General features: G+C 34.3%; 1 protein-coding gene across 42 annotated transcripts in view; it reads right to left on the reverse strand.

The window, feature by feature from the left end:
- The window catches only part of PTPRD (protein tyrosine phosphatase receptor type D), a 2,307,989-nt gene that overhangs the window by 184,754 nt on the left and 2,108,382 nt on the right, over positions 1–14,853 (reverse strand). For 28 of the 42 annotated variants that reach the window (XM_074394802.1, XM_074394800.1, XM_074394793.1 and 25 more), the window contains 4 exons: positions 7,811–7,944; positions 5,126–5,270; positions 1,603–1,908; positions 513–706 (listed from right to left, as the gene is read on the reverse strand). In XM_074394802.1, the coding sequence (XP_074250903.1) occupies positions 513–706; positions 1,603–1,908; positions 5,126–5,270; positions 7,811–7,944 (779 nt within the window). The remainder of the gene's footprint in view (positions 1–512; positions 707–1,602; positions 1,909–5,125; positions 5,271–7,810; positions 7,945–14,853) is intronic. The other 14 variants (XM_074394822.1, XM_074394821.1, XM_074394828.1 and 11 more) reach the window with 3 other exon arrangements.

Raw genomic sequence — 14,853 nt, forward strand, 5'->3', positions numbered from 1 at the left:
GGACAGGAACCAATGACTTTCATCAAATATGTAATTTGATGAAGTAGTATTAAATAAAATACTGAGTATCTGTCCTGAATATAAATGTCTCTTCTTCAGTGGAAGAAGTCATACATTTAGAAACCAGCACAACTACGTTCCAAGTCATTTTAGCACAGAAGGAAGTAGATTCTATCAGCAAAATTGCAGCTTAGAATTCTTCCCTTTGACTCCACTAAGTCAATCATTTTTTTTTGTAAAGGCAAACTCAGATATGGTTGTCAAGAGTTGAAAAATCTGTATTATAAGGAAACCAAAACATGTTTTTAATCAGACTTGAACGTCATTCCATTTCAATTTCCTTCCTTACTTGACAGTAACTCTGATTGAAAAGATCAATATTTATCAATGTGTATTGAAAACTAGAATTTTGTACAGGATTTATTAAATGTTGAAAAACTAAAATAAGGCAGATTTCAAGATATCAACCAAAAAACTGATATAAAAAGAGACACATAATTTCAGAGGCTTACCTGTGCATCAGCCAGCATGACATCTTTCAGCATGGGCTGGCCCTTGGGCTCACCATTTTCCATTCTCACATAATGCACCTGGTATCCTCTTATCTGGCCATGCTGCTTATTGGGCACGGGTGAGCGCCATGAGACTTTAACAGATGTTGAGTTGACAGCCTCTACCTCGACTTTGCGAGGAGGACCACTAGGAACTGGAACAACATCATTGGATAAAAGAAATTATAGGCACGTGTCCCACCCAATCAGAGCATTCTCTGCATTTTCTTTACTTTTTTTTTTTTTTTCCAAAAAATGGGTAAACCCACTATGTTTCCTTTGAAGAATACAAACATTTTCAACCAATGAAAATGCTTAACCAATCTGCTCTACCTTTTAAGAAAAGATCAAAAAACATGACCGATGCAAAAAAAAAAAAAAATGGAAGAAAAAAAGAGTATCAGAGAAATAGAAAAACATGTAAAAAATGTACAAAAGCCAAGGAAGATGCTTTGAGGTTCAAAGCATTAAAGCACAAAGAGGTATAGCATTGAAATAATAACAAAAACTGGCTGTTGATTGTTGTGTGTTTTTTAAAGGTTTCTTTTCAAACAGCAGAATAAAAAGATTCTTGATTATATGGATTATCTTCTCTTTTTTTCTCATATCAAAGGTATTCCACACAAAAGATGCCAAAAATTGAATGTTGAGCATCAGTGTCTCTGAAATATGTAAGACAAAAAGGCAACAAAAAGATAAGAAGGTAGTTCTGAAAAGTTAACTTCAAAATGTAAAAGAGTGACTACAAAAAGCCAAGAAAAACACAGAAGACTTTAGCTGAAGGTACAGAGACGGGTTGGATTGCAAGACCATAGGAGCCAACTGTTCTTTTAAAGAGAAGCAAATTACTGCATTGAGACTGAAAAAAGAGAGAGAGAGAAAAAAAAGGCCAGGCTGTAGCAAAGACAAGTCTTTGGCAAAAATACAAAAGTTAACAGCAATGCTGGGTAAAAAGATGAGCAGAGAAAAAAGATTACTGTTAGCCTATTGAAAGACAGCAGACCAAGACTGTGTCAGAAGGGTGCAAACTGACGTAGCGGAGGCAACATACCATCTTCATCGGTTCGAATCAACACGGACAAGCTCTCAGGGCCAGGGCCGACATCCGTATGGGCCGTCACAGTGATCCGGTATTCAGTCCATTTTTCCAGCTGTTCCAAAAGGTATTTGGTAGTGTCCGAAGGAATTCCCAAAATCTCGTGAGGCTTGTCATCTTCCCCATCCACTGCAGTATACTTGATGGAGTATTCAGTGATAATGCCATTCTGTTTTTCCACTGGTGGAGGGTGCCAACTTACCAAAATACTAGTGGAACTTGGGCTGGTGCAACTAATGTCTTGAGGAGGAGCTGACGGCTCTTATTTTGGTAGTGAGTTAAAGGAGGATTTAAGTGAAAGGACAGGAGTGGTTGAAAAAAAAAATGATAAAACAAAAGAAAAGGTAAAATAAATAAACGAACAATAAGGACAAAACAAAAAGAAGGCTTTGAAACTTAAATTCTAATGACAAATTATGTACCTTGGCTTAGTAATATGAATAAACCAAAAAAAAATGAATTAATGACCAAAAATAATTGTTAAATAATGGGTGGGGGGACTATGTGAAAATGAAACCTTGAGACAATGGAGCCTCAAATAAAATTACCTACCTGCGATATAAATTCTTCTTCTAAACCAATCCCTCAGTATCTCTCACCCCCACTATACTGACTACCCAGCTTCAAAAAAGCTGCAAATAGTGCTGGTATTTACTTGAGGCTCTGATGATGCTTCACAGATGTTTGTTTCCAAGCGTTCACTTTTACATTCTAGAATAAGGATGGTTTACATACACTACTCAGTTGTGAAAGGCTTTTTAAGTGTGAAAAGTTACAGTTACTGCTAATGCCCTTCTACCATTCCAATTTAAAATAAATAAGTAAACAACAAACATAAAAGGGTTCACTCTATCTGAAAAAAGGAGCTTGCCTGACCAGTTTTAATATAAAAAAAAAAAAGTCCACTTAACATTGATCGTAGACCATATACAGTGAGCATGCAGAATCAATAAAGAATGAAAATGCAGAGTCCAAGATTTACCTACCCGAGGGTAATGTCAGGCTTGTTGATTCTGACTGTAACTTGTACTTACCCTATGTCAGCTTTCAGCTTTTTTATTATAACTCTTCTTGAGACACCTTTGCTAGTGAAGAATTAGATCCCACCAGCAAAATTTGGTAAAATCAATAATAATCATTTATCCCTTACAAAATGTCAATAACACAGCCATTAAAAAGAACTTTTTTAAAAAAAACCCAAGTATCATATGGAAAAGATGTAACTTATGTGCAAACTTTCTTTCATTTTGTACATAATTATTCATACAACGGACGGTTTGTATTAGAGTTAAAAGATATACTTTCTTACTGCCCATTGTAAACAAAACTAGTCACTTTCTAAGCAATTATTTTCCATCCAATCAACCAAACATTATGATTTTTAAAAATTTAAAACCAATAAAGAATAATATGACTATTATCATAAATTATTTTAAACTTAATAATATATGTTCCTAACGAAGAACTAACAAGCGGGTTAAGATATACAACTCCACAGGCACCATATATATTTTTAAAGGAATATATACAATAGAGTGAATAAAGCAATCCTATTTTTTTTATTTGAATGGGGATTTCCCTAGACTTTGTGAGTCTTAATATTATGGAGTGCCAGGTGTATCCAGTTGTTTAGGGGATTATCAGTCTTTCTTAATTTACGTGCCTTGTGTTCATTATTACAGTCAATCAGAATAAAAGCTCTCTGTATTGACAAAAAAGAAATCCTCATAGGACAGCCTTGTAAATTTGGAGTAAGATTTGCAAAACCACTAAAATCTCATTTTTATTGATTCCAACTAGAGGTTCTTACATCTCAAATTATAAAACTATTTTATATGCATTATCATTATTCATAATAAATTGAGTTGTTCATGTAACAGCAAGGACTCATTTGTAATTCTTTTTAAAAAGCTGATTTGGTTTTCACTGGGGCTATCTTAACACCTCCTGTTTTGTGAGAATATATTCAACACCATTTGAAAATTTTACTTTAATAAAATAAAGAATAGATAAACGTTTGATGTGCTTATAAAAAGTCTATTCAATTTGTCTCTCTCTGTGTGTGTGTGTGTGTGTGTGTGTGTGTGTGTGTGTTAAAAACTGAGCTTTGTAAATCTTGCCAAATACAATATTGAGGCATGTAACATTTCTCTTAATTAAATGCTTGGTTTTAAGAAATTATCTTCTACAATACTATTTATTAGCCTGCCTAGAATTTAAAGCAGACACACAGAGAACACATTAATTTACATGCCTCTGTCTTTAAATGAGAGAACAGTTTATGGGACTACAGTATAATCACTAATAGACTAAACAGGATCATAATCATTTTCATGTGAATAATCATGCTTTAAGAGAAAAAAACATAAATTTTATTATCAAAAAATGTTGAAAGATTTCAAGTTTCTATAGAAAATAAAATGATGTAAAACTTGCTTATTTATATGGAAGGAAATTAATCTTTTAACATAAATTTCATGTTTGCGGACAGGTCTAAATATGAGGTCAACAGCATCTTCTTGACAAAATTCAGTGGATTTCTACTATAGATATCTAAAATTCACTATGTCAAAATGAAAATACAAAATATTACACAAAGAAATCTAAGAAAATAACACCACAAACTTTTCAATTCAAGGTAAATAGTATTTTTATGGATGAATTGTAGACACTTATTAATAAAAAGCAATTAATAGTATTATAAGCCACCAAACTTGCCATCAAAAACAATCTCCTATATAATACCTTATGCAAAACAATCTGTCCTGGGCAAAATTAACCCACACTGTGATAAACACAGCTATGCTTAAGGGTAACAGTTCCAAAAAGAAACTGAACCTGAGAAAACAAAATATAACTTAGAATGGCAAATATGCTTGCAATTATTCCATTGTTTCTAAATTTGTCCAGATGTAGATTTTCTCTTAATGTTCCAAATTTCCACAGGTACTGCTCACAGAGTTAGTAAGAAACAAGTCATAAAATCTGAGCTTTTCTCAGAGCAGAAACAATTATGTGAAATAAGGACTTCTTTGTTTGCAAAGCCAAAGCCTGTGAGCTTAAAAAAATACAGTCTTTTTTTTTTTTTTTTTTTTTTGTCTTTTGCTGCCTCTTTCATTTGCAAAACCCTCCTGTGATTATTTTTTAGGGTTCTCAATGTGAATTTTGCTTTAAAGCCTTAGCATTCATTACACAGGGCCTGATCTAAGTCCTTTCAACCACTTTTCACCCACGGAAGTCAACTAACTTCTTTAAAAGTCTTTCAATGTAGGAAGTAGGAAAGTGGGGTCTGTCAATTGGATCAAGTGTAAAACCAAAATAAGTCACGGTTGTACTTTAATCTATGAAGTGTGATGCATGCTCTCCTAAAGACTACGATTAAGCCTATCAGCAGGTTTGTTTGTTGGTAAAGGCGAAAACCAGCAACATCACCCAGTGGAAATAAAAAGGCAGAAAGTAAGCAAAGAGAGACACCTACTTGACTGCATGGTTCTAGCTGATATTTCCGCAGTAGAAGCACCCAGGCCTTGGGGAGAGCGTGCAGCCAGACGGAAGTAGTATAAGCTGTTTGGTTTCAGTCCTTGCAACCTATATGATGTCCCTGGCTCAATGGTAATTCGCTGCTGGAAGCAATAAGAGAATGTGGTCATCTTCAGTAAGATTCATGAAAATACTTTTTAATCACACTATCTGAAACATCAGATTTCTATCATCAGGATTATCATCTCATTAAAATATCACCAAAAGAGTCAAGAGTAAGCTTCCAGAGCTATACTGAGGAAATTAGACACAGAAAATCTCAGTTTAAAAGGCAAGTTTCTATAAAGATAACTGGAGTAAGGGAAAGCAGAGATCTTTTAAATTTTGACATAGTTCACCAAATACATCAGATAAGAGAAAGACTGAGAGGCCAACACCCATGAGTGTGTTCTGCCCTTAAATGTGTGTATGTTGCTGTGACACAGACCGCAATAGAAGCTGACACCTCCCCCTGAGAGTGGAATATGCTCAACATGAGCAATTTTAAGATGTCTACTCATCTCCCATGACCTTCTGAAATCTCAATTGGAGGCAAAGAAAATATGACCAGAAGTAGCAACAGTAACCAGTATGCAATTTATAAGACGTTGCTATAAAAGAGATTTGAAATTCTCAAGTTTTGATGGGATAAAAATCACATTACTTACCAAAGAAAGCTGAATAATTTATCTGAATCCACATTGTTACCCTAGGTTGAACAAAATAACTGAAAAACTTCCTTTCTTTCTTTGTGAATATAGACCCCGAAGCCAGAAAAAAATACACTGACAAACTTTCGGGGACTTTTGAAATAAGATTTCGTTAAGTGAATGCTATAACTCTCACCTCCCATGCTTAAAATTTGCCATTTAGCAAAAATGTAAGTGTCTATGGGCAATCAATCTTGAATATCAGCCTATAGCAAATCTTATAATGCAAGTGAGTACATAATCTAGTAATGGTTTGTGTAATCTTAAGGCTTTTTATCAAATGGTGTTTGCTCTTCATACAAACAAATCAGTTAAGAAGAATTCAAATATAAAACTAGAGACATCATCCCTAGGATGTTCTGGCTTACAAATACTGAGGTTTTCAGAACTTGTAGATCCACCAAATAAGAAATAAAGAAATTCCCCAAATAAGCAGTTACAGAGCATAGTAGCTGAGCCAACATTCAAGTATCCATAGTATTCTCAGAAGACCACGATTCTCTTTTACTCTTTGTATATATGCATGCACGTATTTTAGTTTGCTGACGATGATGTCTAAAATAATTTAATGCTGATTTATGCCTGACAAAAAACATCAATAGCTCAAGTTGTACTACGAATACTTCAAGTCATATCTGCATTTCACTATATAACTTTATGAGTGCTTGATTTATATTGGCTTTGTTAGCTAAATGTAAAAGCACTGCATTTAACACCTATTCTTTTGAGATTCTTCTCAATTCAAACAGATGTAATAAAAGAGTTTACAAGAACATATTAATTTATTATAACATTCAAAATTATGTACTGTAAGTTAATTGATAATAGTTAATTTAGTATGTGAGGTTTTTTAAAGATATTCTTTATTAGAACTCAGGGACTGTTTCACTTTGTGAAGATCTTTTTTCAGATAAAAAATGCTAAAAGGCATAATAAAATGACTTGTATGAGGGGAGTTCTCAAACATAGTGACATTAACTCTTTTTGCCTTAATGTTCCTCACTGGATTTCAAAATAATAAAAGAAACATATTTATTACTATTATGCATTCCCATCTGCAAATGTTAGATGTATCTCAATATCGATTTCTACAGTGCATTCAAACTGCACTCAAGAGGCAGCAGACCGTTAACGGTTAACAACAGACTCTGGAACTCAACTGCCTAAACTCAAATCCCAACTCTGCCATTCACTAGTACGAGAGTTTGAGCAAATTATTTAATTTTTTCCATGCCCCCATTTTATTATATGTCAAAGAGATTAATAAGAAAGTCTAGCTGCAGTACTACTGTAAAAATTAGATGCGTTTTTGAAGGTGAAACCTTAGAACAGTGCCTCCTAATGAGTTAATTATATTGATTCGCAGTGACTATCAACAACTGTCATACCTTCCACAATCTGTTATTTTATTTGCACAGCATACTCAAACGTTATATACACTCACTTTCATACCAAACACTTTTTAGCAAACAAATAAACATTTGCTATGAGAAATCCTTGAAACTGGTGTGGAAAAATTCATCTAGCCAAGGACTTTCATTAACATATCGAGCTAATTTAGTCACCTGCCCCCACAGTGACTTAAATACTTTCATGTAGAAGAGAAAGAAAGTCCCCGAGCCTCAGTGAGTAATTATATTTCCATAACCTGATACATCCATGGAACCTGGAAACCTGTTAGAAGCATATTCCAACAGGAACAAGAGTTATTTTGTTTTGTTTCTCCCCAAAACCTCCAAATAACAACTGTTGTTTTTTTTTTTTTTCTTTGTTTGTCTGCTTGTTTTGTGGGCGGGTCACGTTCCTCTTTTAATTAGGAAATCTTTGCCATCAAGGTCCTCAATAGCTATCTGACCAAGGATGTGGTAAATACAAAAAAAGAAGTGGCGCACTGTAATGAGTAATTCCCAGGGTGAGAAGCACCCCAGTCTTACCTCCTCTCCGTGCTCCCCATCTTTATAGACCAGTTCGTAGTTGGCAATGGTATCTGAACGTGGAGGTGTCCAAGAGAGCAAAATACTTGTTTCAGACTCAGGTTCTGCTTTGAAGTTTAGTGGCTGCCCTGGTACTAAAAACAGGGAGGCAAAGGATTGAACTCACAATCACCACGAGTATTCGCAAAGTTCTTCCATTAGTGTATCTGTTTAAACCTTTTGAAACCTGTACACATCTATCAGCTTAGTGAAATACCAAGCTCCTTTACGTTGTCCAAGTTAACCTCTTTGTATACAGGGCAAGAACACGTTATACAAAGAACGTTATAAATCCTGCTCTGGAGTAATAGAACACCTACACAAGATACAGTAGAACTAACAAGTGTAAAGTACATCAGCCTCTGAATTCAAGTGTAAGGATACAACTCTTTACCTCATGATAGGGTTGTAATAAATAATATAATATATGTAAAGTACCTGAAATATTGTCAAAAGCATAGTAAGCGCTAAATACCTAAAAGTACTGTTATTTACAACTGAGTGGGAACTTACTCTCTAGCACTACATGTAACATTAAAAATTATTTCCAATTACATTTATAAAATCCTACCTTTACTTTATTAACCAAACCTACAGGCAACCAGAATCACTTAGCATTTTTTCTCACCAGCCCACACTTTGAAAAAGAGGTGTAAAAAAGCAAAAACAAAACACCGCGACTCTACCACTTACATATAAGTACTTCTGATCTCTAAACTATGTTAAATTATTTAACGCACTTCACCTAATACAACCATTGTCCCTAGGGCCACGAAGCTAGACTACTACAAAAATCAAGACATTTACAGAACACACTTATGATCAGAAATATGGTAATTTATAGAGATCATCTATAATTCTCATATTACCCATGTAATCTATTTAATAGATAATTTGAAAGGGCTGCTCATCAGCCGTGATAAAGAATCGGAAGTCTATTAGGTTTAAAACATCTTACTCAAAAGTACTAGAGTAAGTTTTACTAACTTATAACTTCCTAGTCAACACCTAAGCCTATCAGTTCCCCTCTATCCATTACATACAAGGTTGAGTCAGGGTGTCAATGGCACATATAATCGTACATTGTTCTTGGCCACTGTCTGCTCTGATAGGTGAGTGCCCATGCTTTCCCAGTTGTTAAATATTTCGATCGTTGCCCTTGGTATTATGGCACGTCTCAATGTGCTGTGGCTGAACATATGTACATATTCCCTGAAGTTTAAATGAGAATTCCATTTATATTTAAAGAAAAAAAAAGAGAACAACAATACTTCACAGCAGAGGAGTAAAAAAAAACATCTAAAGTGTGCTTTAAAACATCTAAGTGGCAACTTTAGCAAAAACATTTTAAAACACATAAAATACAGTATAATTTGTAGTTGAAAAGAAGCCTTTGAAGAAAATGCATTGCTTTCCTTTTCCTTTATAGTTACGTCTCTGTAGCATAGCTTTAAAAAATGCCCTTTGTTAAAGCAGTCTGCAAAAATGATTTGTAGAATCTCTAATAATTTTATTCCTCTAGTAAGTCAGCCTGTGTGTGTGCATGTGTGTGTGTGTGTGTGTGTGTAGGAACACATGTTTGGACCGATGCTTAAGGTCACAAATAATCAGTGCTTCATATTTCTAGTTGCCTTCATCATCTTTTGTCTCTCCCTTTTTAAAAATCACAGGCCTTGAGATTCTCGCTGATTTGATGCCTTGGAGAGCTTATTTTCTGAACAGAGTATCACATTTCCCCCAGTACCTGCCCAGTGGGTGACCTAACACAATCATTCAGATTGCAAGTTGTAGGCAAAAGAAGATAAAAGATCTAGAAGCAAGAGGAGGAGGGACAGAGGGGAATAAAACACAAACAGGCAAATTGCAAAGCAAATGGGAAATGCATTGTTTCTAAAAGGGAAATACCAAAAGCACTGGCAGAAGCAACAACGGATACAAGAGTGATAAGATAGATGGGAAAATGATGACAGAATTCTAATATTCTCATGATGAAAGGGTTTCTCGGCCTAAAAATGCACACATATGCCTATGTACACAGTCATTTACTTTTTCCTAATTTTATTTGCTTCCTTCTTTCTCCCAATTTCTGGGAAAACAAGAAAGTCTGTGTTAACTCCTGAGTCAAACCAAATCAGAGGACAGTACCGTCAAGAATTAGAAACACAGACAGCATCGAAGGGCTGCTCTCTGGATAATAACTGCTTGTTATGCATTTCCTCCCTGCCTAATGCTAATAATAAATTGACATTGATTGAAAACATCTTGGAAACCTAATTAACTTTTTCTTACTTAAACAGTTTACTTTTTGCTTTTAATGTGTCTTCAGCAAATTCCTGGTTGGTCTCAATACTTCATTCTTGTTTAGTGACACAAGCTTCATCTGATCTTCTAATTCTGTTTGTTTCTATTAAGAACCCCTTCCTTCTAAATAATGACTTAAGTAGTCACATCCACATCTCAGAGGGTACACTGTCCTTTTAATTCTTGCACAACGCTAAGTGTTGGCGAGACAACTAGATGCAAAGTGTCTTCATCTAATGCATAGAGGGTTGTCGCCCATTCTTTCCTTATCCTTCTTTTGAAATGGTTTGGAGGGTAACTTCATTCATTAAATTTTAAACTCGTGGTGCAGGTTTAGGCATGGTGACTCACATTTGTAATCCCAGTGCTTTCGAAGGTCAAGTTGGGAGGAAGGCTTGAAGCTGTGGGTTCGAGACCAGTCTAGGACACACAGCAAAACCCTGACTCTACAACATATTAAAACTTAAAAAAAAAACATTAGCTGGGCATGGCAGAGCATGCCCCTAGTTCCAGCTGCCTGGGAGGCTGAGGTGAGAAGATCACTTGAGCTAAGGAGGGTGAATCTACAGTGAGCAATGACTGAGCCACTGTACTCCACACTGGACAACAGAGATCTTGTCTCTAAAAAATTAAATAGTAAATAATGTATAAAATAAACATATCGTGCAAACAAAAGTGCTTAGAGGTGTCAGAAAATTTAGATGAGTGAGAAGATCATACGGGGGCTGAGGCCCGGTGGAGAGTAACCACCCCACATGAAGAAGGGCTGCAGGCCATGCTCACTGACAGCAGATTGCTGCTTTGTGAAATGTGGGCCCACTCATGTCTCAGCTTCAGATTTTCTTCACAGAAGTTGATCAAGAACCTTCCAGGTAAAATTTTTCCATTCTTAATTACTAAAAGTTAATTGAATTTTAAAAACACTGTATGGGGCAAAATGTTTCTACAGGTTAGATTCAGCATACGGACCAGGACCATAAAATAACCTTTCAGGATCTCATGCTCTAGGCTCATCAACAGCTTTAGGGCGCACTACTTAGACTTCCTCAAAAATTGAGAATGTCCCTAAAATATCGCCTCCTCAGGGCACCTGATCAGATTTGAATTCACCACCACGACGCTGAAGATGCAAAGGAATAGAAAAAAAAAAGGGTATAAAATGAATGGATGTATTTTTTAACTCCCACTATTAGTCCTAATGGGTATAATACATGCATGTAAGAAAACACTTTAGGGGAATCAGACTGTCATATTTGTTTTCTCTGTAACACTTGAGACATAGGAGTACTTTCATTAACCATCAATTGAATTTTTATACCAAATCTTGTGGCTACAGAGGTTCTATTTTATATTTATTATATTAATTTTTCTCTCTATATATGTTTATATGTATTTATACATACAAATGCATAAACATTAACATTTAGTTAGATTTTATTTATTTATTTGTTTATTTTGAGACAAGGTCTTGCTCTGTCACCCAGCCTGGACTGCAATGGCACAATCATGGTTCACTACATGGTTAACTACAGCTTTGACCTCTGGCTCTCAAATGCGCCTTGTGCCTTGACACCTACCCACCCCACCCCCGAGTAGCTGGGACAACATGTGTGTGCCATAATATCCGGCTAATTTTTCAATTTTTTTTTTGTAAAGACGGTCTCAATATGTTTCCCAGAGCGATCTCGAATTCCTGGGCTCAAAGAATCCTTCCACATTGGCCACCCAAACTGCTGGGAGTGCAAGTGTGAGCCACTGTGCCTCGCCTTCCCACCTAGATATTTTATGCTCTCACAATCATTACACATCACACTTTCTCACTGACATGTTTTTTATCTTCACTTACCAGTCCCTTGTCTATGCATATTTTATTTTATTAAAAATAAGTATTTTATTTTTATTTTTTCAAGAGCTCTTCTGTGTTGTAACATTTCTTTCACATTAACTGAACATAAATTTTATAAGAAAATTTGAGATTCTGGGAAAATCATGGGCAAACAAAAATAACAAATCCAAACCTTTAAGCACAGTTATTCCATATTCAAAGGAGAGATACGACATTGACCATAAACCAAATTTAGAATAGGACATAGAAAGCAGAAATAAGTAAAAATTTCAATTTAATATATTTAAGAAGTTATTATATATTGTAAAGGTAAGTCCTTCCTCGTCCACAAGGAAACAGATATATGAGCTATCAAGTCCCTGAAATAAGAGTACAATCCCACTGATACATGTTAAGTACTTGAATATTACTGTAATTATACTCTCTCTCTCTCTCTCTCTCTCTCTCTCTCTCTCTCTCTCTCTCTATATATATATATATATATATATATATATGTAAAAGCAACTCAAAGAAAAAGGATAAAAAAAGAGTAATAAAGGAGAAACCTTCACATTATCTGAAATGCTGATATATTAGAAGAGATTAATATTGGAATAAAATTTAGAGATTATTCCTAAAGAAAGGTTGATATAGATCGCACTGTAAACAACAGTTTCACCTTGCTGTAGTATAAATATGAAATATGACCAAAGATACTAGAAAACCCAAGATTCCTAAAACATCTAATATTTTAATAAGGTACGTATTTTAAAATGTGTGTATCTAGCATATTGAAAAATGATAATAATAACAATAAAAGTGACAGCCAGAATTATAATGGTAGTAAAACAAAACAAAATTCAAAACAAAGAGTCTGATCTGTAAGTGCTACAAATGTATTATTGACAAAAGAAGTACTTAATACATAAGCATCGGCACAAATCTTACTCTCAACTGTCATTAAATATAAAGGAGAAAAAGTTAAAATTATTATAGTTGTATTTATATCCAGTACTCCCTTATTCACTGTGAAAACTATTCAGAAAAAGCATTTAAATTGGACTCATAATTTCGGTTATTAGAAAGCAGTCTTTTTCTAGTTTGCTTGTATAAACCTGTTGACATATACGAATGAAATGATTTATAAAGTTCTGGAAACCTAACAGACTTTGTCTCTAATGGTCATAGCTTTTATTTTAACACTTTTGCAATGCCCAGAATTCGTAATAGCAATAACATCTCTAAAATGTTTGATACTACTCATTAGTATTTATTTGACTAATATACACAATTCTTTATCTTTTGAAAGCATATACTGTTAAAGATATATCTATATAAGTCAGATGATTTTCAAGAATCTACTAAATGAAAAGATGTAATCAGAGGTCAGACATGCTTTGTAAAGAAACTTCAGAAAAAAGACACATATTAGGATTTAAGATTCATAATGCCTCTACTTAGCATGAACATTAAGCAACATTTATTTGAATGCATTAGGCTTGAGATTTAATTTGTTACTTTTTAATCAGAGTTTTATTTGTACTTCTTCTATAAAATATAGTTACCTTATGCTCTTGGTATAATTACCTTTATAAGAAAACTATAGGACATCATTTTTCCTTCCTAAATGTGTTTTCTAATAATGCAAATATTTTTCTAGCTTAATACAAATACTTCCCTTGTCGGCCATATATTCTCCATATTTTCAAGTTAAACTAGTTGTGACTTTGTAATGCCAGAAGTTAAAACATGGAGAACTGGGAAGACTGACCCATATTTCAGAAAATAATCACCTCAATGCAAGTTTTTTCATATTTAAAACCATTTAAAGATTACTCAACACAGTCAACAGTACTAATATTCACAATTAAGGAGAAATACTCTCTTAACCAACTGTAAAAACAGACAGATGATATTCTGATTTTCAGTATGAGCAGAAATATACACATTTACAACAATTCTTCACTTACATCCATCTGTGTGACTCATATTAGATAAAATCAAAAGTAAGACTTCTCTCTCAAACTCATTTTGATCCTAAGTACTGTTCTTTTGGAATACGATTTCAAATAGAAATAGGAATGTGAATGTCACAGAGTGAAAGATAATAAAATTAAATGAACACCTTTTAGACACAAGACATCAAAGTATACATTTCTGTATATTAGTAAGGAAAATGTACCTAAATTTCTACATATTGTTGATCAGTAAATTACTATAGGGTTAGAAAAGAAAATTGCAGTGAAAACAATCATATCCTTAAATTCTGTATTCATAATGGTTATTATCCTAGCAATATCCTAAGAATTCTTTAGTCAGTAACCAGAAAAAGGAGCAGCTCAGCATTCATTACATCAGAACTAACATCATTGTTTTGGGCAGGTGTTGACTAATATTCACTGGCCTTTTTAATTAAGCCTATAGAGCAGATCAAATCATTGTGCTATTTTGGAGGGTTTGTTTTAGCCTATTGATCTTGGCAGGCAAAGTCATTACATCACAATATATCTTCTCAATCAATGGGTATTTTAAAAGTACAACTATTATGGAAGAATCTTGGAAGGATCTTCATGTAAAAAAATCAGTCAAACAGAGTGAGATTCTAATGTATCCATGGCCCATCCATCTAAATTTTCTGAGTTCTGCCATTAAATTAAATCAGAGCTTTTGAAAGTAGAGACCCAAGTTCATAGTAACTCAACTGCCCTCTGATAATACTACCTTCACTGAGTTATGATTCAATGTCATATTCTGTCCATTGGTAACATAAAAAAACTCAAGATATCTATCTACTTAAACATTACTTCCACATTTTTCAATAAATTGTGACTGTAGGCATCGGTGTTTTTCATTAAGCGTTCTAAATACAAGGATTCTC

Source organism: Saimiri boliviensis, chromosome 2, assembly GCF_048565385.1.
Source record: "Saimiri boliviensis isolate mSaiBol1 chromosome 2, mSaiBol1.pri, whole genome shotgun sequence".
Taxonomy (NCBI): domain Eukaryota; kingdom Metazoa; phylum Chordata; class Mammalia; order Primates; family Cebidae; genus Saimiri; species Saimiri boliviensis.